Source organism: Petaurus breviceps, unplaced genomic scaffold (genome assembly GCF_028583685.1).
Source record: "Petaurus breviceps papuanus isolate PSGF00001 unplaced genomic scaffold, PetGlider_PUasm1.0 138, whole genome shotgun sequence".
NCBI lineage: Eukaryota > Metazoa > Chordata > Mammalia > Diprotodontia > Petauridae > Petaurus > Petaurus breviceps.
The window spans coordinates 28,248,990-28,276,552 of NW_027185694.1; the positions used below are offsets into that span (position 1 = coordinate 28,248,990).

Consider the following 27,563-nt stretch of genomic DNA (forward strand, 5'->3'; position numbering starts at 1 on the left):
AAGAAAACAGGCCATTGGTTGAGAAATCCCTCTTCTGTTCTACACTACCTTGTCAAAGCCTGTTGACATAATCTCTTACTATCTCCTCATTTACATTAGTTTATGATGCACTGACCCTTTTCCCCTACCAGGGCCCCTTGTACTCTCAATCCCATTACTCCCTTCTACTTCATCATTTTGCTCCCACAGTCACTTTATCATTGTCTCTCTTCTTCTCCCTTTCTTACACTTTTTCTTTCCCTCTTTTTTCTCCCTTCCTTTCCCTTTCTTTTCCTTGTCTATGGTTCTCTTGCCCTAGACCAAGGAGAGAAGAACCCTTAAACAATACAATTGTTTTTTTAAAGAACATACAACTTTATACTAAGGCTATATGTTTTTAGTTTTAAAGAATCACTGGAAGACTCCTTTATTAAAATTTAAGTTCTTTTCTAGTTTAAGTCTTTAACTTTCTCAGTTATCCTGTAGTAGAACCTAGACCAGTATTCCAGGCCACAGGCTCCCCATCCCTGACTTAGACTTTGTCACAAAATCACTTTAAGCTTTGTTTTAAAAAATTCCAAGTTTTTTTTTTTTTTAATGCTTTGAGTTAAGGAATGTGTAAGCTTTTTAGAAAACATCCTAGAAACCTTGGTACATGATAGCTGAGCTGTTGACAGAGGACTGCTGTGAATAATTTCAGGTAGTACCTAATTATTGCTTAAAAATAAAAAGCTAAAAAGTAAAAGAAATATTTCATTCTAACACGTAGAGAGTAGTCATGGAATTGTATGCAGTGTAGGGCCCTTTTACAGACTTGGAAGGAGGTTAACCAATAAGAAATGCAAGGAAATCAGTGTAATAACTTCTCAGGCATTCAAAGCATCCTACCAGGGAAGATCAAGGAGCTGTCTGAGATAAACAAGCCTCATAAGGACTTGGACCCTAGATATGAAAATTGAGACCAAATGAGAGAGAATGGCTTTTGACATGAAGCTTTGTTAAGCACTTGCTGTGTTCTAGGAACTGTGCTGGGCACTGAGACTATTGAAAAGGAGAACCGAATGATCCCCGCTGACAAAGAGCTTGCATTCTGTTAGGGGATGGGGGTGGGGGTGGGTGTGTGTGTGTGTGTGTCTCTCTCCACTTTCTAGTCCCCATATCACCAATTTCTTAGTGGTCATCCTTACATGGATGTCTTCTAAGTATCTCTAACTGAACATATCCAAGACAGAATTCATTACACCTATCTCTAACCCATGCCTTCTCCATATTTCCGTATTTTGTTCAGGATATCACCCAGTTTCACACCCTTGGCATCAACCTTGACTTTTAAATCATCTACCATTCTACATTCAGTTATTTGCCGGGTCTTATCCCTTGTACCTCCATAACATCTTTTATGTCCATCTCTGTCTCACTTTCACAAGTGTCAATTTACTTTAGGCATCATCACCTGTCACTTAATATATTTCCATAGTCTCCAGTTTGGTCACCCTGTTTCCATTTTCTTCCCCAGCCAGTCCATATTCTACATAGCTTGCAAATTAATATTGCTAAAGCATAGTCCATTCCCAAGCCCATCAGGAATCTTCAAAGGTTCCGTATTGCTTCTAAGATAAAATACAAACTCCTTAATATGGTATTTTATATCCTCCATATTCTGACTCCACTCTGCCTTTCCGAGTTATTTACAAATAGCTTTCCTTTGCAAGAGACAGTGGACCAAGGTGAATAGAGAGCTTGCTTTAAAGCAAGTAAGATCTGACTGATAATACTGGCTGTATGTCCCTGAGAAACTTCTCTCGGGATTGAAATTGCAGAAAATGTATAAATCTTCTACCCAGCTCCCTTTTTTGGAAGGAGTTTCCTCACCCTGAAGTTCCCTGTATCAATGAAATGAAAAGTCAGATACCTCTCACCATCTTTGTCACTTCACTTCATCTCGTCAAATGTTCCCAGTAGCTATTCTCAATACAGTGAATGGAAGTGCAGCCACATCCTGCATGCTGTTCTCCCTGATCTTTTCTCCTGAGTTGATAGTGGTTCCTTTCCTTTGAAATTACTTTATATGTATGTTGCATTTATTTGTGTACATTTCGTATGCCCTTAATAGGGTTTAAAATCCTTAAGGGCAGGGACTATATAATTTTTTTTCTTTGTATCTCTGGTGCCTGGAATAATACATGTCAGTTGGTGTAGACATTTGATAAATGTTTGTTAAATTGAATTGAATATTCAAATAAGTACTTCTTTTCTAGAATATTTTTTATGTCAGTAAAAAGTGTTGCAGTTGTCTGTGAATGTGGGAAAGGGAAGGGAATAAGCATTTATATAGTGCTTACTATGTGCCAGGCAGTGTTACAAATACTTTACAGATATTATCTCTTTTAAGTCTCACAATAATCCTGTGAGGTGGATGGTATTATTAGTCACAGTTTGCAGTTGAGATTAACTGAGGGAAACAAAGTTGAAGTGACATGTTCACAGTTATACAACTAATAAGTATCTGAAGCTACATTTGAACTCAGATCTTTCAGACTCTAGGTCTAGTATTCTATCTGTGGTGCCACCAGCTGCTTGGTAAGCACATTGAAATAAAGTATATGAAAAAAAGAGAGATTTGGTGCGGCTAGGTGGCACAGTGAATAGAGCATCGGCCCTGGAGTCAGGAGGACCTGAGTTCAAATCCAACCTCAGATACTTAACATAATTACTAGCTGTGTGACTTTGGGCAAGTCACTTAACCCCATTTGCCCTCCAAAAAACAAACAAACAAAAAAGATTGTACACTTACTAGCCATGTGACTTTGGGCAAGCCACTGTAGCAGCAAGCGCCCCAAGCGTCCTCAGGGTTTGCTGCCAACACAGGTTCTTGGATCTGCTTTGATAAAGAAAAGCAACTCAAAATGGGTTAACAAGCTTACTTTAATCAGTCAAACATGTATCGTTTACCTAGTTCAGGGGAAAAAGGTCAGCACCCCAAACTTCAGAGTATACAGACAGAATTATCAAGACAGAAACAGATCAAGTAGACAGATTTCAAATTGTCCAATCATTACATCCATACCCAATCAACATCTGGGTTTCAGCATCTGGGTTTTCAAAGGCGAGGGGGTGCTCTCAACGGCTTCCAAGAATCCAGATCAAATCACAGAACACTTCTCAATCAGGGCTTATATAGCCTTCTCCTGACTCAGAGAATGTAACAACCTTATTGACTCACTGGCCAATCAAGAAGTATCTACTGAAAAACAAGCCTCCCACCCCAGGCTCCAGGTGCACTTTAGCCTAGGGGCAGGGAAGACCTTTAAATTTACATTCCCATTACAGTCACTTAATCCCAATTGCCCTCCAAAAAAGCAAAAAAAAAAGAGATCTAACCTCTCCTCTTTGCCTCTTGGTATGAGACTATGGATGTAGGAAAATTCATATATTGTTAGATTTTTAATCTCACATTTATGTAATTCTTTATAGTTCACAAAGTGCTGTTCTTGAAATATCCCTATAAGGTAGAATGTATGAGTGTTGCTGTTTTCAATTTGCCAATGAAACTTGTCTATAGTCCCATGTCCAGTAATTGGTAGAGTCAGGATTCAAACCAAGGTATGTCTGATACCTCTAAATCTATGGCTTTTTCTTCTATACCAAGTTGCAGTAAGCCCTATTTATTAAACAGAGGCAGGAGGGTATAGAAAAAAGAAAACAGTAGAAAACCACTAAAAGTCCTAAAAGTCTTTGAGGAGGAAATTGACATGAGCATATTTGTTCATTAGGAAGATTGCTTTGTCTTTTAAAAATTGCAAAGTTAATAATCATTAACAAAAACTTAACCAAGTAAAAGTAGAATAGATCTTAGAGTTTATTCATATCAATCGCTTCATTTTGTTGATGAAGAAATTTAGATTCAGAGAAAGTAAGTTATTTGTCCAAAGTCTTACAGATCTTAAGCACCGGAGGCAGGATTTGAATGTAGGTACTCAATCACAGCTAATAAATATTAAGCACTTAGGATATAAAAAAGGAGATCAGAGATATAGTCCCCTACCTTCAAGGAGCTCACCATCGAAATAGGGGAGACAACATGCAAAAACAAATATTTTTTGACAAGCTATGTACAGGGAAGCTGGGAATAACTAAAAGGGAAAGCATTAGAGCTAGGAAGGGTTGGAGAAGGCTTCCAGGGAAAGAAGGGAGGTCAGCAAGTAGGCAGAGTTGAAGAGGGACGATGTTCCAGAAACGAAGGACAGTCAGAGAATGCTCAGAGCCAAAAGATGGAGTGTCTTGTTTGTGAAACAGCCAAGAGGCCGGGGTTAGGGAGTGAAGAGTAAGGTCTTTTGTCCCTAGAGCCAGTGTGCTTTCTCTATTGTATCATTCCAAGAACTAAAATATTATGTAAACTTGTTATACCATATATTTCAGTAACTCTGCAAGTATTCATTAAATGCCTATTATGTTCCAAGCATTGTACTTAATGCTGATCATATAAAGAAAAGCAAAAACTCCAGTCCCTGCCTTCAGGGAGTTCACAGTTAATGGAGACAACAGATGGACACAGTGAAATTAAGGAAGATTGAAAACAAAGGGAGTGACTACAGCTGTTCCTCAGTTGATGGGCACCCTCATCAATTTCTAGTTCTCTGCCACCACAAAAAGAGTTACTATCAATATTTTCATACATACAGATCCTTTTTTCTTAGTCCCTTTGGGATATAGTCTTAGTAGTGGTATTACTGTATCAAAGTATATGCATAGTTTAGTAAATTTGTGAGGTATAACTCTAAATTGTTTTCCAGATAACTAGACCAATTTACATTTCTACCAGCAGTGTGTTAATGTGCCTCTTTTCCCAGAGTCCCTTCCAACACTTGTCATTTTCCATTTTTATCAACCTTGCCATTTTGATGGTTGTGGTAGAACCTCAGAGTTGCTTTAATTTGTATTTCTCTAATTTATATCTTTATTGATAGCTCGATTCTTCCTCTGCAAAATGCTTATTCATATCCTTTATTTTATCAATTGGGGAATAGTTTTTATTCATATAAATCTGAATCATTTCTTCAAATTTCTTAGGAATGAGATCATTTATCAAAGATACTTGCTGCAAAGATTTTCCTTCATTACCTGCTTCCCTTTTAATCTTAGCTGTGTTGGATTTGTTTATGCAAAGCTTTAAAATTTTGTGTAGGAGGTGTTGACAGAAAGTTTCTGTGGTCCTTTCTGTCCCTTGTTTTGTCATGAACTCTCCCCATATTTATACTTTTTTTTCCCTTGCTTCTCCTAATTTGTTATGATGTCTCTTCTCTTTATATCTAAGTCATATTGGGCTTATCTTGGTAAGATGAGATACTGGTTTAAACTTGATTTGTACCAATTTTTTTTTTTCCAGTTTTCTATTCAGTTTTCATGGAATAGTGAATTCTTAACCCAGTGGCAGCAGTCCTTTGAATTAATCAAACACTAGGCTACTGTGCTTGTTTGCTTCTGTATGTGGTTTACCTGATCTGTTTCACTGATTGACCATTCTCTTTCTTAATCAGTACCAAAATGTTTTAATGAGTACTGCTTAATAGAATAGTTGAATATCGGATACTTCCTTCCATTTTTTTTGTTTTGTTTTTTCCCTTAAAATTCTTGTCTTTTTGTGGGGGGTAAAATCTTCTTAAACTTTATAAATAATACGAAAGTTACTAAACTTTTCTAGGATTATTTGAGGCACATTCTCATATTTGCTGCCATCAACCCAGCCCTTATTTCCTTGCAATTAATAGTTTTATCTTTTCTACTTGGAGGAAAAAAAGAGTAGTCAGAGGTTTCTTTTGTGTTGTGCCCCAGCTCAGCCACAGAAACATCTGAGACTCGAGACTAAGTATTTCATACCATTTCAGCAGGTTATGGTGGTGTAACATTGTTGACAGAAAGGGGAAAAAAAAGGCTTTTCTCTCCCCCCCCCCCAAATTAATATAAATGTATTGAGCATTCCCGTGATAGCTGCTGCTTCCTCCCAGCTAGAGAGGAAACCACTGTAAAATCACATGGCACTTAAAAAAGCCAGCGCTCCAGCAAAAGATGAAGGGGAGTGGGGAAGGGACATCTGTCACTCTTCACTCATCTAGTGGGATAAGAGTGGTGCTTGTGGTGGTGCAAAGAAGGTCCTGTGATGTGTATGTGGGGGAGGTTGGGGACTAGATACCTCAAACCTACTACTTGGGTAGAAGCACAGTTTTTTTTTTTTTGTTAGGACTTGGAGGTTTTAGTGTTTTTTCCCCTGATTAACCTATCACTTCCCTTGGTATAGGCTCAGCACAAGGTTATTGGTAGTAAGATTTGATTCTGAAGTGTGGAAATCATTTTGGAAATATTCCAGAAAATTTGCATCTTAAAAAATTTGCTATAGTCAGGGTTTTCTTTTTTTTCTTTTTTTTTTAAGCAATTGGGGTTAAGTAACTTGCTCAAGGCTATGTGGCCAGTTATTTCTGGGTGTGGTGCTGAGTGTCTGAACTCAGATTTGATCCTCAGGTCATCCTGACACTGGAGCCGGTGCTCTTACTTGCTGAGCCACCTGGCTGCCCCTAAGCAATTGGGATTAAGTAACTTGCTCAAGGTTACATGGCCAGGTGTTTCCGGGTGGGTGCTAAGTGTCTGAGCCCGGGATTCGGGATTAGATCTCCAGGTCTTCTCAACACTGGAGCTGGTGCTCTTACTCGCTGCGCTGCCTGGCTGCCCCCTAGTCAGGGTTTTCTTGTTCAGTACTTCTCTGAGGATCTAGAAGGCTTCCGCTTCATCCTCAGAGACTGAGCCTGCTGGGCCAGTAACTTGGCCTCTGTAGCAACTTCTACTGAAGTTCACTTCTGACATCTTCATCATCTAAAATGAGACTGAATTCTATCAGCTATTTAGTCAGCTTGTTTTGTACTAGGTCAGCAAGGAAGCCTACTATATAAGTTGTTAAGCTGGGAAGTGTTGACCTTGGCCACATTTTTTTAGCATATAATTTACAATAGAGGACAGTCCCTGCTCCTCATAGTCCATCCCTGGTATGTGCAGGGAAACTCCAGGGCATTGGAATAGGACAGTACTAACAGAGATGATCACCATTTAAAATCTTTGGAATTTGTTGTGTGAAGAGATCTTGGGAATTGCACCCAGGTATCATAGGTGATGGAATGTTAGAACAAGGGTCTTGATCCTGGAGTCACCATTTGATGTCCTTGTAGCTTTAGGCCATGCCTGCTCCCTGGTACATCTCTCCACTGGTGCTCCACCAACAGCATGCTTCCTTCTAGGAGGAATTGTACTGGAAGAGTACTCTATCCTAAACTGCCCTATTCCATACACAGGCCTCTGAAAAGGCTTTTATTTAGAAAGCTTAGCTTCATGGTAGTTGAAGATTTCTCTGAAAAAAGTAATCTTATTTCAGAATGGTTGGCCTAGTGGGTGGTAGGGTACCACTGGGGGAAAAAAGGAAGTTACAAAATAACAGTTTAACAGAAAATGTGACTATCTCAAACACAGGTGTTACAGTAACATAGTGATCATATCTCGTTAAGCCTTGCCTCCTGTTATTTCTGGGAATATGAAAATACAAATACTGAGCCAAAAAGTTAATTTGTCTCCTGTGCAATCTACTGTAAGAAGTTATTTGAAACTAACTCCTTTCAGAATTCTTGCCCTTGCCAGATTCTGCATCTCATTTCCCTTTGGATCTTTTATAATGTAGTCTTTAGCATCAGCAGCAGAGCTGTAGCACAGCAAAGGTAGCAGTAGTCTCTGTGTTTCACAAAGGTGGGCCAGGGTTAAAATCAAATCCAGGAACTTTTTCTCAGTAAAAAGAGTATCAGTGGTTATATGAGGGCAGTGTAGTATAGCATAAGTAGTATTGGCCATAGAATTCCAAGAGACCTCATTTGCCACCTCTGATCCTACTGTGTGACCATGGGCAAGTCATTTATAAAACGAGGATAATAATACATGTGGTACCAGATTCATGGGTTGTTTTGAGGATCATAGGAGATGAATAAGGTAGAATGCTTTTCAAATCTTAAGAATCTATATTTAAAAAAAGTCATCACAATGTATATGTAGGTTTTTTTCTCTCTGAAATTAACCCAATTAAGAAAATACTACAGCCACTAATTTTCTTTGCATGGCTATCATTTTTTCTGATTGGTAAGGTCTTTCCACCCCCCCCCCCCCCCTTCTTATTTCATCTCTGCCTGGTTAGCTAGTATCATTCATATCAGTTTATTCTTAGTACTTTTTTTGTACAAAGTAGGTGGCACTCAGTAAATATGTGTTGATTTAAGTAGTAGTTTTTATATCAAGCAATAATTATATCAGGTTTATACAACTTGTTTCTGTTAGTACTGTTCCATCCTGATTTATTTTTTGTCCTATTCATTAACATTCAGTGACTTCCCTTGTATTTCTGAACTAATATACAGACTAGGGCCTGAGACCTCTGGATGAGGGATGGTGGGGGGAAGAGTATGGAGTGATGTGGGCAAAGGTTTCCTCTCATTCTACTCTGGATCTGTGACCTGGGGAGGAGTAGTGGGCAACAAAGCTGCCAGTTTGCACCTGTCCCTATTTTGGTACCCTGGTTTATGGTTTTGTTTCTTTGTTTGATTTTTTCTTTTTGGAGGGCAGTTGGGGTTAGGTGACTTGCCCAAGGTCACATGGCTAGTGTTTGTGTTAAGTAGTTTTTGTGTTAATCCAGACACTTGATTTGAACTCAGGTCCTCCTGACTCCAGAGCTGGTGCTCTATTCACTGAGCCACCTAACTGCCCCAACGACCCTGGTTTATATTTGGGGCCCCTTCTTGCTCAGGTCCATAGTCTGTCCCAGGGAACTGGTGTACTCTGCCTTCTGAGAATTCTGCACCTGGCCTCCTCTCCAGTGTCTTCAGACCTGTCTGTCTCTATGTCAGCCTTGGCTGGACAGATGACTGTGACTTTTTATTTAATACTTATTTTAGACTTAAGACAATAATTTTTATGTAGTTTGGTGCATCCCTGCATTGCTTCTTGCTGCTCCTTCATCTTAGCTCTGTCATACATTCTCAGTGGTGTTATTTTCACATCTCTAGCTCTGACCTTTCTCCCAAGATCATAGATGCCACTTTCTGTAGCTATTTCTACTTGGTCCATGATCACTTCCAACTCCAAAATGTCTAACTCTCTTCTACCCTTCTCCCCAAACTTGCTAATTTTCCCATTTGAGGAAATGTCACTCAAGCTTGATACCTTTTCTCCTCCATAAGTCCCAGTCAGTTAAGTCTTTTGTCATGTTCCCCACATTAAAATTTTTTTTCTGTTATCTGTTACTAGCCTTCTTTTTTTTCTTCCGTTTTCATCGCAAATCTGGACCATTGTAATAATCTAACTGCATCCAACCTACTTTTCTCATCCCTTACCATCAGTAATATGGTCACCATCTTGCACATCCCTTCTAGAAAAATTTTACTGAAATGTCACTTTTGTCTTATTGTTTGCCCTACTAAATATTTAGTTGACCCCCCCCCCTTAAAGAGTCAAATGTTAACTCAGCTTATCAGTTAAGTCTTTCAAGATCTTAGCAGGTTTTTTGTTAGCCTTATCTCCTCCTACTCCCTTGTAGAAATCCTCAGCTCTAGTCAAGCTAGTTATTTGGGGGTCACTTGCATGCTGCTTATTCTCCCCTTGAACCTTTGCTCATGCTCTTCCCTCTGCCCAGAATGTTTTCCCAACCCCTCTAACTATTTTAATCCTTCAAGACCATTAAAGTCCTCCCTTCTCCATTAAGATGTTCCCTTAGTATCCCAGTTCACAATGACCTCTCTTCTGAATTCCCATGCCTTTTATTGTCTGTTTTCTCCCTTTTTCATAAAGTCTTACAGAATCTCCCTCTGACCCTGATAGTTGAGGACCTTACCTCATTCTTTACTGAGAAAATTTGTTGTGCTACCTTTCCCTTCTCTGTTACATAACATCTTGTTGGCTTTTCCACCTTTTTCTCTTTTACTTCAGTCTCTGTTAGAAAGTCCTTTCCTCTTGCCAGGGCTATCTCCTCTATATGTAACCCTTAATCATATCCATTCCCATCTTCTCTAGCAAATTGGCTCCACAATTATTCCCTGCCTTATATTGTAATGGTGATCAACTGTGAAAGACTTGTCTACTTTGATCAATACAGTGATCCAAGACAGTTGCAAAGGACTCATGATGAAAAAATGTCTCCAGAGAGAAAACTGATGAACTCTGAGTGCAAATTGAAGTGTAGTTTTTCTATTTTATTTATTTTTCTTGCTTTTTTTTTTGGAATAGGACTATTATGAAAATATGTTTTACATGATTTCACATGTATAATTGATATCATATTGCTTGCCTTTCTCAGTAGGTGGGGGAGGGAAGGAGAGAATTTTGAATTTAAAATTTAAGAAGAAAAATGTTAAGAAATAAAATAAATTATACAATCTTAAAATATTCCTTGCCTCTGAGAGGGCAATGTGACACAGTGGAGAGGGTCTTAGATTTGGAGCCACAGGACTGACATTCAACAAGCAATTTACTTCCCAGGACATATTAAACAGTCACTTTACTTCTCTTGGCATTGGTTTCCTCTACTGTAAAATGAGGGAGGTAGACTATATGACTTCAAAGGTTCCTTCTAGCTCTAAGTCTTTGATTCTATAATTGTTCCATTGTCTTCACCCTCTCCCTATCTACTCTTTGCTTCATTACTATCTACATACATACCCAAATTTCTCCCATTTCTAAAAATCCCTCTCTTCACCCTACTGTAATGTAATGCCAAAAGAAGGCAACTTCCCAGGTTCAAAATACCAGCATAGGTGCTCTCTATTTTATTCAGTGACAAACCAAGAACAGAGAAGATCAAAACATGACATCATTCAAAATACACCATTTACTAAGCGTGATTAAATAATCTCCAAGTACTACCCCACCCCAGGACCTTCCAATCATTCAATCAATTACAAAATCTCTGTTCTAAATACTTCTCCACCCCTAGGCTATACCTTCATTTGGTCCACCACAAAACCCCTCTTCTCAAATGGAGATTAGTTTCCAAACATAAGTAAAGTACCTTCATTTGTCAATCACAGAGCACAATAAGGTCGAAAGTTCCCCACCCCGGGATCACAATTGAATCTACCCCAGAGTTACATCAAGTTTAAACACAGCACTTAATACCCAAATGGAGATCTTTTCTTCATCTTGACACGAGGCAAGTTCTCAGCAATCTTAGTTCCTGGGGAGACAAGGCTTAGCAAGGCCACAAGATACATTGCCAGTCCCTTCATGAATTTATCCTCTGTCTGTAGAACAGTCCTAGAACCCCTGAACACATTAGCAAAGCCCTCTCCCAGGATTTCTGTAAACATCCAACAAGAAAATCCTTCTTCAGGGCTTCCGAACCAACAGAAAGGTTCCCAGACCCCTGCAACAACAGCACTGTCCTTCACCAGTGGACAGTATTCACTCTGTCTGCAGGACAGTCTCCAGACCCCTGCAACAACAGTACTGTCCCTCACCAGTGGACAGTATTCACTCTCTGTCTGCAGGACAGTCTCAGGGCTTCTTAACCAAATGCCAGGTCCCAGGACTTCTTCAACAAAAGGACTGTCTTTCACCAGTGGACAAATCTGGCAAAACAACATCAAAACAGACAGACAAAGTACCAGCAAAACAGCCATGTCTCCACAGTCCTTGGCAGCTCAGGGGGCAGGTCTCAAAAGTCCAGGGCAATTCAAAGCGGCCACCAGCAATTCTCTTAGTCTCTCTCTCTCCACGAGGTGCTGCTTCCAAAAAGATCTTCCGCCTCTCTCTAGTGTCTCTCCAAATCTACCTCACCAGCTCCTCTCAGTTCAGGACTTTCTTTTCACATCAACAAGCCCATCCCACAGGTGGGATTAACAAACTCTGGGTTTTAACACAATCAATTTGAAAACCAAGCCAATACAGGAGAATCTTTAATTGCCATTACTATCACACCTACCATCCCCTGAGCTTTCCTCATGCTTTACCCTTTCTCAACCAAATGAAGATTATTTGCAAATTTGGTGTCCTCTTTTCAATCCTCACCCTTCCTGACCTTTTTGTGACAGTCTGTAAGGTTAATGGGATATAAGATCTTTCCCATCCATTAATAGGCCTCAGGTGGAGCCCATTAAGGAAAGCTTGAAACTTTCTTGTAGGAAGGTTTTCACATCTTTTGCTAATTTCTTTCCTTTTTTTTTTTTTTTGTGCTTTTTGGAAGGGCAATTGGGGTTAAGTGACTTGCCTAAGGTTACATGGCTAGTTAACTCTATTCACTACACCACCTAGCCACCCTGATAATTTCTAATTAGGCGCTGAGTCACCAGGGTTGTGATACCCTCTGGCTCTGAGAAGTTTATATATACTCTGAGTTGGTATTTTGCTTTGGGGGCTCACATATGAGAAGGATCTTGTGATTCCCTGGTCAAGATTCTGAGTGGTTGTTATCTTTAGAGCTCTCCAACTGCTCAGATGTAAAGGCTCTCTCAATCCAGGGATGTTTGTAAAGCATATAGCAATATTGCTTTGATTCAGGTAGTCAGAGCCCTGTCTGTTGATCTTTATTTCTCTCTTTGTATTTTCTCTGAAGTTTAGGGTGCTGACTTTTCTCCTGAACTAGTGAATGTGATTAAAAAAGATTGTTTGACTCCTTGAACATCTTTCTTTCCTAGTAAAGCAGATCTAAGAACCTGTGCTAGCAGCCATCCTGGGTATGCCAGTGTGGTTGCCGCTACACATTCCTCTTACTTGGTTCTGCTACCTCTGGCCATTCCAGTTTTCTTTGTGGGATCATCATTTATCTCATGACTCTGACTCCGGTTGTTAATCCCAAGGTACTGCCCTGGCTTCTGTTTTCTCCATGTACTCTTACTTGATGACCTCACTAACTCATATGGATTTACTTATGAACTCTGTGCTAATGATCCTGTCAGATCCAGTCCATATCTCTCTCCTGAGCTTCAGTCATTATAAACTGCCTCCTACATGTTTCATTCTAGACAACCTGTAGTTATTTCAAAGTCAGCATTTTTTAAACAGAGCTCATTCTCTTTGTCCACCCTCCCCTCTTCTCAGCTCCCCTGTTATTGTCAAGGCACTGCTCTCTTTACACTCACCCACACTGCTACCCCTCTATAGAGTTTATGTTCTGGTTGCCTCTCACCTGGGCTATTACAACAGCTTCTTAATTGCTCATCTTGCCTCTGCTTCCTCCCCATTCCATTCGTCTTCCACGTAGCTATCAAAGTGATTTCCTAAAGCATAGGACTAATCGTGTTACTTCCCTACTCAGTAAACTCCTGTTGCTCATTACCTTAGGATCAAATACAAACTTCAGCCTGGCTCTATTCTGCTTTTATAGTCTTGTTTTATAACACTGCTGTCCTTTGCACGTACCTTGGACCTGCCAAACTAGTTTTCTTTCTTCTGTCATCCTCGTTCTCTGTATCTTTACCTTGTTTTCCCCTAATACCTGGGGTACAGCCCCTCTTCATCTCTTTCTCCTAGAATCTTTATCTTCCTTCAAAATTCAGCTGAAGTGACACCTTCTATGTGAAACTTGATAGCTTCCTCTGCTAGTACCTTCCCTCTGACAGATTATCTCATTTCTATTTCCTGTATACCTGCCTGTTGCGCAAGGGAAGGAAGTGAAATCACTTTTCTCTATCTCTCCAAAGTTTAGCAAAATACATACATATTTGGTATTTAAAGAGTACTTGTCGATTTGTTGAATCATGCATTTGATGCTTACAATTAATAACATAAGGGCAACTAGATGGTGCAGTGGCTAGAATGCTGGGCCTGGAGTCAGGAAGACTCCTATTTTTGAGTTCAAATCTGACCTCACATATTAATAGCTGTGTGACCTTAGGCAAGTCACAACCCTGTTTGCCTTATTTTCCTCATTTGTCAAATGAGCTGAAGAAGGAAATGGCAAATCACTGCAGCATCTTTGCCAAGAATATCCCAATATAGGGACACAACTGAAATGACTGAACAACGAAATATGACTTCTTTTTAAGTTGTATGTATTTCTAACTGCATTTTAAATTATTTAAGGACTGTTGTACTTGATGATTATACACCCCCAGACTATTTAGATCTGTTCTTTTCATTTAATAAATGTTCAGTAATGATTTGTTGGTTAATTTAAATGCTCATTGATTGTATTGGACTTGTAGCTACTACATTTTTCTTCTTGGGACTTCAAAGACTGTTTCTTCAAACTATAAAATATCCAGGTTGTAATAGAATGTCTCTAGGGAACTTTCTTCCTGATTTGCATTTGCAGATGCAGTAATTGAAGATTTTAGGTGACACTCCAGTCCTTCTCACTGTCTTGTGGGCTTGAATCTTTAGACAGATACTGAGTTAGAATCATGGATTAGAATTTTTTTTTAATTCCTCAGCTTTTTTCCCCCTAAATCTTGGGAGTATCATAACACCGCTGCTTTATATTTTATATGACTAAGATGGTTTTCTTTTGATTCCATTAGGTTTGTGCATATCCTGCTTATTTCAGCCTTGCCATTAGGCGTCTTAAACCCTATACTTCAGAACAGGTGATGGAACAGAGCCTCCATCACAAACTGGCATTTCTTTTGGGAGAAAAGCGTTCCCTTTCTGAGTACAAAATTTAGGGTGGGGATGGAGACCTACTCTTCCTGTCTTTTCCTGAGCTAAAAGTTGCTCATGGGCCTGGTCCTACTACTAACGGACACAGAGGCTTTGACATGTTCTTTTTCTAGACTGAGCTGCTTTGCCCCTCCTTGAGCAGTCTTAATTTAACACCTTCCCCCCTTCTTCTATGCCCAACTTACTATGAATACTCAATCAGGTTAGCCCTTTGCTTCTCAGAACTCAAAAATTCAAGAGATCTGCCGACCTCAGCCTCTTCAGTAGCAGGGATTACAAGCAAGCATCACTGTTCCTTGCTGACTACAAATTCTAGATACAATTCTCTTATAATTCATAGGTGAATCGCCATTATCTACCTTTTAGGGTACATGTTAAATTGTTCAGAATCTTAGGTTTTGTTTACAATATGATACACATTTATTAAGCACATAGTATGTCCTTTGGCACTGTGCTTAGCTTTGGGGATACAAAAAAGAAAAAGACAGTCCCTGGCCCCCAAGGGTTTTTAAAGCCTATGGGGGGAAGAAAACACAGAAAAACAAACTGAAAGGCATTGGGGGTCACTATGATGATGGAATAGAACTTAAGGGGTGCAGCTTGGAGGAAATGAAGAGTTGGATGGGCTTTGGAATCCTCTTTCAATAGAGGCTTTAGGAGGAGTTGCTTGTGCTGCTCCCAGGCTTCCAGAGGGGCTGAGGCAGCTGAAGGTACTGTTGAAGTGTGAAATGACTTAACACCTCTTCCACTAACTCAATCCCAAGCTGAGCCTTTTCACACATCATAGTATCCCGGATAGGGATCTGGAAGAGACGTTCTAGGTTTTGTGTGTTTGAACCTCTTATTTTACACATGGGCAAACAGAAGGTTGAAGGGACTTTACCTAGAACACTTGAGGAATGTAAAACCCAGATCATCTTGACTCCAGATCCATCATGCTGTCCTATTGTGCTCTGCTGCCTTGCCTAGTTTGTCTATTAGGAGTAACAAGGAATTTATCTTCAAACTTTTATTGATCTTTTTAAAAATGTAACTTTCATTTCCAGATATATCCCTTCCCATTCATTCCTCTATTCAGAGACAATGCTGTAACAAAGAAAAGAAACATTTCAAAAAAACAAGCCAATATATCAGCTCAGTCTTAGCATATTCAGTGTTCTATATTGCCTGATCTCTTCAAGGAAGGGAGGGATGTGCATTTTCCCTTCTCTGTGGGAGCAAGCTTGGTTGCACAGCCTTGAGTGTTTTCTGTTGTTATTTTGATTTACTTTGTTGTAGTTGTTAGGTATGTTATTTTCCAGATTCTATCTGCTTCTCTCTGTTGCAATTCATAGGCATCTTCCCATGTTCTGAATTTCTTATTCATCATATCTGTCAGTTCAGTGATATTCAATAATATAATTACCCTCATGTACCATAATTTGTTTAACTATTCTGCAGTCTTTGGACATTTGCTTTGTTATCTTTTTTTCATGCAGTTTATATATCTTGAAATGTTGCTTTAAAAATTTATATACACAGGGCCACAACTGTTCGTTACAAAGGGAGAAATCTTCGAATCAAAGCTCCAATGTGCAGGGCCCTGAAGAAACTCTGTGACCCAGATGGTAGGTAAAAGTCTAGGCCAAGTTCTTTTATTTACTGCATGTTCACTGCTGCCTCTCACAGGTACAGTTCAGTAGTTATTGTGGATTCACAGAGAACTATGCTTTTGTTGCTCTAATTATGGGGCTAACGTGAAAAGTGAAGAGCGGAGAGACGATTGCTGCTGGTTATCTGTGTCTCCCTTACAAGACTGCTGAAACTGCTTTAAATTTGCCCCTATTTTAAATTCTGACCTTGAAAGTCAGGAGCTCTTCTTGGCCTTAAAAATCCACCCATTCTTGCTTGCCCAACAAGGCAGTGAAGTTAATTTAAAAACTCCAGTAATACTGTGACTTGATCAATCATACTGTGACTTGATCAATCACTATCAGTGTAAAGATCCTTTCTGTAAGGTGCCCCTAAACTAACCTGTCTTCATCCCCTATCTCTGACTCTTAAAACATATCCCCCTCTGGGATGTGGTATGCCTGTGCCCTTGAAAATATCTGAGCAGCAAAATGAGAGTCAACACAGAACCTTTTGAGGTACCTTTCTTTTTCTTCCCTACCAGCTGTATAGTTGTGTGCAAAAAATTCTTGTCTTTGACCCCATTCACCATCATAAGATTTGTGTATTGAGGTTTGTTTAATGCTGGCATTTTCATGGTCTTTTCATATTACACAGGTCTCAGTGATGAGGAAGATCAGAAGCCAGTGAGGCTTCCTCTGAAAGTTCCTGTGGAATTGCAACCACGAAACAACCATGCCTGGGCTCGGGTACAGAGTCTTGCCCAAAACCCACGCCTCAGGTAGTTTACACTGATTAAGTAGCTCTTTTCCTTTCCAAGGAGCAGAGGGCAAGGTCATTTCTTTGCTTTTTTACATTTATCTTTCTGTGATGCCCTTAATTAAAAGATGTGGTCAGAATTTCAAGTGATAGTGAGAGAAAAAAGTGTATGCCATTTACTGCTACCTATCCTTTTCTGAAAATTGGTACCCTTCTACACTCTAGCCTCAGGTAAGAAATGATAGTGAGCTAATACAACAAGTAATTATTAACCATTTACTGTGTTCAGAACACTGGGTGCTGGAGGAGATTCAAAGCTGAGGTAAGATAAGGTTTTCTTTTGTAGGTCTTGTTCCAGGTCACTGCTTTCACATTCAGTGGTGTAGGAGCAGTGAGAATATTAAAAGTCTATAAAGGGACAAGGAGGTAGTGAAGTGGGTGTGATGGCATTTAGGAGGTGGGTGGGCTAGAAGTTGAAAGGTTTGTCAACTTTTTCTCACTTTTTAAAAGAATGGGCTTTTTTTTTTGTTTTAATCTTGTCACAAGAAACAGAAAGAAGAGGATTTTGTATGAAACTGAACTGTTACCTAGTTTGTTTTTTGAAAACAGTATATTAAACTTAATAAAATGGTTAACAGAATTGCCAATTTTATTTTCTTATGAACTTTTTTGTTTTCTGCTATGTATTTTTAATGTTTTCATTGATTCCCTCCTTTTCCATTTTTATCCCTACTCACTAACTCAACCCATATAAAATCCCTTCTCTTTAACCAAGTCATTGTTCTTGCCTTTTTTTCCTTTGCACCACAAAATCTCTTGTCTCTTTACTTTCCAAGACTTATGTATCTCTGGGTCTCTGACTTGTTCATTCTCTAGATTTTTAAATGTCTAACTTATTCATATGTTCCCATCCAAAACATATAACTTATTTATGTTACCTGCCAGTGTATCTTCTGTGTATTCTTTACATAGTTATAATCACTGTGTATTGTGGTTCAACTTTTCTTTACCTTTTGTTTCACTTTTTCTAATCCTTATCCATGTTCCTTTGTAGTCTTCTTTGGTTTCTAACCTTTGAGCCTGATGAGTGATCTTGACCCTCTCACCTGGCTATGATAGATAGAAGAGTGGGCATCCCTTTTGCTGTAGCTCAGGAGTCACTCTTTCTCTTTCCTCTCTGTGAGTTTTCCTTTGTGCTCTTGACCTTTTACTGTTTGGTTTCTCTGTAGGATGATTGTAGAACTACATCGAAAGGTTTCTAGCCTCATTGAATTTCTAAAACAGAAATGGGCATTACATGAAGTACGAATTGTATCCTTTTATGGACTAGAAAAGGCCCCCCCAAGCTTGGTAGCATGTTTACTTTTGTAATCTAGATGCAACCTCATGTTTGGTGGTATTGCCAGTTTTACTTCTGGGTGAATTTTTCAGGTCAGGGCAAGAGTATTGTGGCTATACAATGTGTTTGCTTAATATCATAATAAAAATTTATAGCTCGGTCCTATTTTTTATCACATTTCATCACCCTGCTGTACCTTGGAACTTTGTCAAGCTCTATCTTTTGGGAGTCTGTTATCTAGTTTAAGCAGTATCATCTAAGTATTCATGTTATTTTCTTCATTTAAAGGAAGGTAACAGTAATCTGACTTGCTCAGTTTATGTGAGTTGTCTGGTCCCAGAGGGACTACTTAAGATGGTTTGAGTTTGCTCAGAAAAGAGAAAGGTTGTCCACCATTGTTATTTCATGGAACAGTAACTGTACAGGACATAAATTGTGAGGCACAAATCTAAATTCAGTAAGATGATGGTAATACCACTAAAAATGACTATCCATTAGCATTTAAAAATGTCTTCTGTGTGTGTAACATAGTATTGTCCCTGAGAAGCAGAGAATTTTAGAGCTAGTTATGTCTGTGCATGGTGGTTTAGAATCATATAGTTCTAGTTTTAGATCATCCCAGCCTTCATGTTTTAAGAATGAGGACATATTTGGGGAGGGACTGGGAGGGCAGTAGGCTACATGCTTCATGCTGAATTCCTTGACAGTGTCTATTTAGCGCCAAACTTTGGATGCTCGGCAGCTCCAGGACTCTAGAGATGGGGAGATGAGGGCCCAGCTTTCTAGGGAGAAGGCTACACTGCACCTCTTCCCTGGGGAGAACTGTACACTCACACCCTTACCCGGGGTGGCCCGAGTGGTTCACTCAAAGGCTTTCTGCACAGTGCACTGGCAGGAAAGTGGCAAATGCAAACAGAACACAAAGGACTCTCATTTGCTGCCTCCTGCCCAAATCCTAGGTATTCAGAGTGGTCAGGGTACAGCCCGGGGCCAGGTGAAGTATCCTCGGGGAGCCACTGATGCCAAGGGCTGTGGGAGGAGTGAGAATATGGTGGAATTGATGAGAATGCCCCATCCTCCCGCTGATGCTTCTCAGAGTTCTGGAGAGAGCTCTCCAGAAAGTGGTCCCGGTGAGGGGGCAGCCCTGAGCCTTAGCAGCCCAGATGCTCTGGACAAGATGTCTTCAGGGCTTCATGACTCAGGAGGAAACCTGGAGAAAACCAATGTGGTAGCTTCTACAGAAGGCAGAGATGTGCCAGTCAGTGACCAGCCTTCTGTACCCACACCTGGAAGTGTATCATGTGCCTGCAGCCAGATCCCTGACCTGGAAGAGGAGCTGTCTCTCCTAGATCCATTCCCTCGGTACATGAAGTCCTGCCAGGACCTTATCATCCCAGAGAAATGTTTTTGTACAGACAGATTGTCTAGGCAAGAGCCTGCTCCCCCCAGTGGGTCCACCTCTCCAGAGGCTCTTCTAGCTAGTAATGTAGAAACTGGTGACCTGGTAACACGTCAAGGACCATCACTCATCGGCACACAGCCTAGGGCTGAAACTCAGATTAGCCAAGGTCTGGGGTTGCAACCAGATGTTTGCACTAAGGAGTTAGCTGATGCACCTGCTGAGGACTTCCAGGAGAAGCTGAGCTCCTCCTTTACACCTCCATCTCAGGGACAGCCTGCCACAAAGCCTCTGAAGGAGAGCCCAAGCCGGCTTGCCCAGCAGGTCAGAGAGGAGGGGTGGAACCTACAAACCTCTGAAAGCCTTACACTGGCTGAAGTCTACCTCATGATGGGCAAGCCAAACAAGCTGCAACTAGAATATGACTGGTTGGCTGTCCTGGGGCCAGAGTCAGAGACCCAGGACCCGAGCTCTGGCTCCACATCTGCAGCCTTTCATAAGCAGCGCCTGCTTAGCTGTCTCTTAAAACTAATTTCCACCGAAGTCAACCCTAAACTGGTGAGTGTGTATGTTTGTGTGTGTCTCTCTGCTTGTTCCATACTTCTGTCACTTGCCTAAGATACAAGTTATTCTAACGCAGGTTAATCTGTTTGGCTAGTGCTTGTTGCTGGTGGGCAGCAGTTTTTCTTTATGTAGCAGACTTTTGTGATTCTTTTGTGCTCCATATGAAAGGAGAGCAAGCTGAGATCAGAGGATACGGACTAGGTATTCAGTAAAATATCAGTTTGTTGTGGCTGCACCATTATCTTAATCATACTTTGGATTTATACCACACATTTTAACTTACTCTGTTTTCCAGTCTGCTATATGATATGCCCTTTGAAATAGGGAGCTGAAAGCATCACTAGAGCTGCCATAAATTGGTGGCCAAAGACTTGGCTCTGCTACTGATTTACTATGAGGCCTCTCTAGGAATTGAGTCTCTCAGATCTCTATCGCTATCATCTTAATATAAATTCAAGCTAGTGACAGTATTGACAGTGTTCTTCAGGCAGGCTTGAGCTCAAGACTTACATTTAGGAAAAGTACCACTGTCTTGTGCCTAAAGTGCTACATAGCTGTCAGTTATTATGTTAATATTTTTATGATCCCTTTCCCAAGTGAAATGTGCTTCCTTCCCTTTAAGAAAACGCCACTGCTTTAGAAATAAATTTAAAGACAACCCTAAAAGACTTGTGATGGAAAATGCTATCCACATCCAGAGAAAGAACTTTGGAGGCTGAATGCAGATGGAAGCCTGCTATTTGCTCTCCTTTTTATTATGACTAATGTAAAAATATATTTAATATGAAGTAGAGCCTGTATCAGATTGCATGCCATCTAGAGAGGGGGGGGGGATTTAAAACTCAAAATCTTATGGAATTAAATGTTGAAAACTAAAAATACATAAATAAATATTTTTTAAAAAGAAATTAAAGGGGAAGCTGGTATTTCTACTGCTAGACTTCAAACGTTTGTTAGGACATTATTTCCGGGAGTAAAATAATGAGAACTCATTAGTTGATAGTCCAAATAAAAAAACAAAATTTTTTTGGTTATTCAGGAGCAGTTTACACTTTAGCATTAAGATTCCTCTATGAAAGAAAAACTATACCTTGCATTTTGGCCAGAATCTGTCTCGGAGATTTAATAATACAATGCATTAATTAGTATAAATGTAATTTATTAATGCAATTCATTGATATACATGCATTAAAAATGGAAAGAGATTCAGAATTCTTTCTGGTAAGCCAAACATACTCATTCTTCGAGTCATTTTCAACTTAGGTTATAGTATTCGTGAAACAAAATTTCATGACAGTAAAATAAAAATCCATAGTTGATGTTTATGGTTTTTACTTACTTAGACAGAATAGTAATTAATGTTTCTAAAGGTGCAGCCTTTGAGAAAATTTTCTTCCAGAAATTTAAGTACTTTTTGATTACTTATTTTAAGGTAGAGGATCTTTACCTTTTGTGTGTCATAGACTTCTTTCACAAACTTGTGAAACCTTACAGACTCCTTCTCAGAACAATGTTTTTTAAATGTAAAATAGGATTACAACAGAAATCAGTCATACTGATATGTAATTACTAAACTTGTATTCAGAAGTTCATAGACCCCAGATTAAGAACTTCCTGCTCTAAGGATTTAATGTTTTCTAAGATGAATAGAGATCCTTCTCTTAATTGACTTCAGGAGACATTTCCTTCTCAATTTGGTGCTGTAAACAAGGGAATCTCTAATAATCCTGGTTTCAGGGATTCAAGATCCATTACTGAAATTAAGTCTTCTATTCAAGGAAGAATAATTAGGTCTTTGATTCAAGTATAACCAAGGACTTTAGACTAGGATACAATCATGATTTTATTTCTTAGTATTTCTACATCTTACTAATCTTACTACTAATAGTCACTTATAATTCTTTGTCAATCAGTTCAAGCTGCTATGCCATCACATGTAGGTATAGACTGTGAAATATATCTGTGTGACAGTCTAAAGATAATGTATATTAATTTTTTCATAAAGGCTCCCTTTAGAAAAACACAAGGAATTGAAAGTCATATTTTAAAAGTTAAGTTGATTTCTTGTACTTGAATATTAAATTTCTAAGGGGTTGGAAGTGATCTTGATTTATAAAACAGTTCTTTCTCAAATCTTTTTGGAATTGACCCCTGTTCTTGCTTGAACTTTATGGTACCTCTCCTCAAAATGCCACGTGGCATATGTTTATTGTTTTAGGGTAAACAAAAATTAATTTTGTTTTGAGCTTTAGGGGAAGCAGGATAATTTTGTGACAGAATTTGAAGTGTTCAAATTTTTTTTAAATCATATATTACTTGTTATATGCAGAGATACCTTGAGTGTTAGAAAATCAAATTTAGGAATATCTACTTTAAATGTCACTTCATCCTTATAGCATTTATCAACCTTTCTTTTTTCTTCCAACTGTTTCTTTTCCACTGGCCCTGGACTTCTGAGTGATTGTTAGGAGTATATTTAGGGCAGAAAAAAAAATAGAATCCTGAAGTCATGAGGGAAAAAATTGAATTTTAAAGGAAAATTCAAGTATACGTACTTTCTTAATTTAGGATCATGAAAATGTACTGTATTTAACTTCTGTGGTCAAGCAACTATAATATTTGACAGATATAAAGGCCTAGAAAAAAATTTTTAATGTGAAGGATGCTTTTTTCCCTTATCAGTTATTTTTAAACCAATAAAGGTCCTTAACAAAAAGTAATTTTTCTTTCTCCATCCCCCATTTTTAATGGGGATTTCTAGACATGAGGCTAATGATGTGGGATATATCTACTAATGCTTCAAAGTTTAGCTTTGAAGGTTCAAATTATGTATGTGTGACTCTGGAATCAGATTTCACATTTTCTGGCTCCAGGTTTTCTGGTAGTTTTTCTAGTGTAAAGAAAAGTTGTAATTGTTTTGTAAAATTGGATATTTTACTAAATGTTTAATGTTCCCTTTCTTTGGTTTGAACTCTTTATATAATAATCAGCAAATTGCCCTTGTTTCATCCTTTGTCACATTTTTTGTTTAGTAGGTCAGGTTGCCATGTCCTACCTAATGTGTTTTAAAATGTTAAGCAGTGAAATCATACTTGTAAATTCTTTTAGGGGAGAAAGGCCTTTTATTTTCTTGGGTAATATAACCTATAAGTTCTGTCATATGTGTTATATTGGGTATCTCAACCTACAGGAGAGTGGGGGGGGGGAAGGGGATGAGAAGGGGGATGATGGAAGGGAGGGCAGGCTGGGGGGAGGGAAATCAGAAGCACCCACTTTTGAAAAGAGACGGGATCAAAGTAGAGAATAGAACAAGTAGGAGGTGGTATATATATGAGGTACCCTAAAGTTCAAGCAAGAACAGGGGTCTATATATATAGCACAGCTAAAAACTTTCTTGTTAGGAGTATCTGTAGTAGAGTGGACAAGATCCTGAATTTGACGTCAGGAGACTTGGATTCAAATTCCAACTCTGTAACTCATGCTCATAAATTTAGAATTGAAAGGGTTATAAAGGTCATCTATCTTGGTCCCCTCCTTTAAGATTAGGAACCTCAGGCCTAAAGAAGTTAAGCAGTGTTCCTGAGGTCTCATAGCTAAGTGACAAATAGGCAGGATCTGCACCGACCTCTTCCTCCTCCAGAGGCAACTTTCCCCTGTGCCATGTTGCCATTTACAATATGTAGTAGCAAGGGCAAGTCGCTTTACCTCAGTTTCAGTTTCTTCATCTGTAAAGCAGAGATGATCCTTTTACTAACTACCTTGCAAGATGAGTATAAAGAGAGTGTTTTATAAGCTTTAGAGTGCTATAGAAATGAGTCGTTATTTCTGTTGGCTGTGCTTTGAGGCCTTATAGTCCTGTACTAACCAAGTAGCCCTCTTTAATATCTACTGAAAGAGCTCAATCTGGTGATTAAGAAATAAATGTTGATACAAGAGCGACTCTTGAAATCTTCTAATTTAATGTTTTTCTCTCTTCACCCCCAACTTTTTTTGTTAAAGATGGTCTCTGTGATGCCATTGATCCTCTGCTTCTTTGTTAAGGGAATAAAGCTTTCATGATGATGTTTGGAGCAAGACCATTTACTTCAAATTGGGTTTAGTTGTATTGTGCAGAGTGTGCACTGAATCCTTCCTCTCTCTCCTAGACTCCTGAATCTAATGCCGTCTCTGTGGCTTCAGTGAAGCCCACTCAAGAGGAACAGTCACTAACACCCCCAGGGAAAGTGATAACCATCAGTACTCGGAGTCCCCGATGTGCCCGAAATCAGTCCACTCTCCGAAACAATAAGAACTTCTCTCCCAGCTCGTCATCCAGCTCCTCAGGTGAGATGTTAAGGGAACTAGGGAGTCAGCCCACAGCAGTCATTCATCTAATCTCGTAGCCTGCCTTTGCCTTACCCCGATACTTCACAAGTGTCCCACAAGAGCCAGGTTAGTATTTCCTTTTCAATTCAATTTAATAAATATTTATTAAGCTACTGCTAGTTGTCCAGCACTGTTCCTGCCAAGCACTGGGAATACAAATAAGAATACAGTCCCTGCCCTCAAGGAGTTTACAATCTAATAGGGGAAGACAACATATAAAAGAAAGCTAGAAGAGGGTGGGGATGACAAACACCAGAGGGTACCCATCTTCTCCTGTGGAGTTGAAACCAGGCAGAGCTGCAGATGCAAAGTGTCACATAACTGAGGAGTTGTAGCTGCCACCTACCAAAACCATTACAGTTGAGGGACACTGAACTATAGTGGTGACTCTAGTGGCCTTACCCCTCAGCTCAGTCTTATAGAAGAGAAGATAATGAGTTTCTATCTCAAGAAATATTTCTCTAAGCTAATTTGGTGGTACTCAGAACTCATAGGATAGATTTAGAACTCTGAGATATGTAATTCAACTCTCTCATTTTATATAATTGAACTATGGGAATAAATTAGGTAGATTTTTAAAAGATTTATTTCATTGAACTTAATATGAAAAAAAGCAATGTATTTTTATAAGCTTTTTCTTAGATATATTTTTCTTTGCATGATACCTAGGTTAGCATTACATGCAAACAGGTTGTGAAATAAATGATTCTTGATTATGATAAAGAAAAATCTATTTTGTCAGTTTTTTTTTCCAAATGCTATATTAACTTCTGATTTACATCATTCATTTCCCCCAGATTTTGAGTTACAAAATTTCTCCCTGTTTTTCCCCTACCCACCCCCCCAAAATAGCAGTCCCACAGGATCCCCCTCCTCCAATGTTCTCTCTCCCATATTTTCTCCCATACCCCTTTCGACTTTTCCAGTGGATCTCTATGCCCCAGTGCCTGTATATCTTACTTCCCAATTACATGTAAAATAGTATTGATAATAATGTGTGTGTGTGTGTGTATATATATATATATACACACACACACACACACACACACACACATACATATATATACATACATACATATTTGAATATTTGATTTTAAAACTTTGAATTCCAGATTCATTCCCTTCCTCCCTTGTCACCCACCCTTACTGCAAAGATAAGCAGTTCAGCATAGGTTGTACATGTGTGGCTAATGCAAAACAATAACATAATAGATATATTGTAAAAGACTGACTGTATTTCCCTCCCTCCTATCCCACCTCCCACTTGTTCTATTCTCTACTTTGATCCCCTCCCTTTTCAAAAGTGGGTGCTTCCAACTTTCCTCCCCGCAGCCTACCCTCATTTCCATCATCCCCCCTCTCATCCCCTTCCCCCCCTACTCTCCTATAGGGTGAGATACCCTATTTAGTGTGTATTTCATTCCCTCCTCAAGCCAAATTCAGTGGGAATAAGGTTGACCCATTCCCTTTTGCTTTCCTATTCTTCCCCTCCATTGTAACCATTTCCCCCTGCCTCTTCTGTATGAGATAGTTAACCCCATTCTGTCTCTCCCCATCTCCTCTCATTATACTCCTCTCTCACCTCTTAATTTCACCTTTTAAGTATCATCCCTTCCTGTTAAATTGGTCCTGTGCCCTCTATCTATGTATACCTGTAAACATATATACACACATTCACATATGTATTCATATGCCCATATACCCTCATAAATAGACATATATATATATATATATATATATATATATATTTCTATTCCCTTCAACTACTGAGAAAAGTTTCATAAGTTACAATGACTGTTTTTCCATGTAGGAATGTTAATAGTTCAACTTTGATAAGTTCCTTATGATTTCTTTTCCCTGTTTACCTTCTCATGCTTCTCTTGCTTCTTGTATCTGAATGTCAAATTTTCTATTCAACTCTGGTTTTTTCAGCAAGAATGCTTGAAAGTCCTCTATTTCACTGAATGACCGTATTTTCCCCTGAAACATGATACTCAGTTTTGCTGGGTAGGTGACGCTTGGTTTTAATCCCAGCTTCTTTAACCTCTGGAATATCATATTCCAAGCCCTTCGATCCCTCAGTGTAGAAGCTGCCAGATCCTGTGTTATCCTGATTGTGTTTCCACAATATTCAAATTGTTTCTTCCTGGCTGCTTATAATATTCTCTCCTTAATTTGGGAATTCCAGAACCTGGCTATAATATTCCTAGTAGTTTTCTTTTTGGGATCTTTTTCAGCAGGTGATCAGTGGATTCTTTCAACCTCTATTTTGCCCTCTGATTCTAAAACATCAGGGCAGTTTTCTTTGAGAACTTCCTGGAGGATGATTTCTAGGTTCTTACTTTGATCATGGCTTTCAGGTAGTCCAATAATTTTAAAATTATCTCTCCTGGATCTATTTTCCAGGTCAGTGGTTCTTCCCATGAGATATTTCACATTGCCTTCTGTTCTTTCATTTGTTTGGATCTGTTTAACAGCATCTTGATTTCTCATAAAGTCATTAGCTTCCATTTGCTCCAGTCTAATTCTGAAGCCATGATTCTCTTCATTGAGCTTTTGAGATTCTTTTTCCATCTGGCAAATTTGGCTTTTTAAGGCATTCTTCTCCTCATTGCCTTTTTGGCCTCTTTTGCCATTTGAGTCAGTCTGTTTTTTAAAGTGTTATTTTCCTCAATCAGGCTGTTGACTCTCATTTCATAATTTTCTTGCATTGTTCTCATTTCTCTTCCCAATTTTTCCTCCACTTCTCTTATCTGCTTCTTAAGGTCCTCTATGGCCTATAACCAGCTCATATTTTCCTTTGAAGCTTTTGGTGCAGGAGTTCTGACTTCACTGTCTTCCTCCTGTTCCATGCTTTGCTCCTTTTTGTCCCCGAAA

At 39.1% G+C, this 27,563-nt stretch overlaps 1 protein-coding gene across 3 annotated transcripts in view; it reads left to right on the forward strand.

Moving 5' to 3' along the window:
• The window catches only part of CRAMP1 (cramped chromatin regulator homolog 1), a 122,950-nt gene that overhangs the window by 68,161 nt on the left and 27,226 nt on the right, over positions 1–27,563 (forward strand). For all 3 annotated transcript variants that reach the window (XM_069108876.1, XM_069108869.1, XM_069108861.1), the window contains exons 7-11: positions 16,171–16,256; positions 16,918–17,041; positions 18,249–18,330; positions 19,077–20,315; positions 24,467–24,644. In XM_069108876.1, the coding sequence (XP_068964977.1) occupies positions 16,171–16,256; positions 16,918–17,041; positions 18,249–18,330; positions 19,077–20,315; positions 24,467–24,644 (1,709 nt within the window). The remainder of the gene's footprint in view (positions 1–16,170; positions 16,257–16,917; positions 17,042–18,248; positions 18,331–19,076; positions 20,316–24,466; positions 24,645–27,563) is intronic.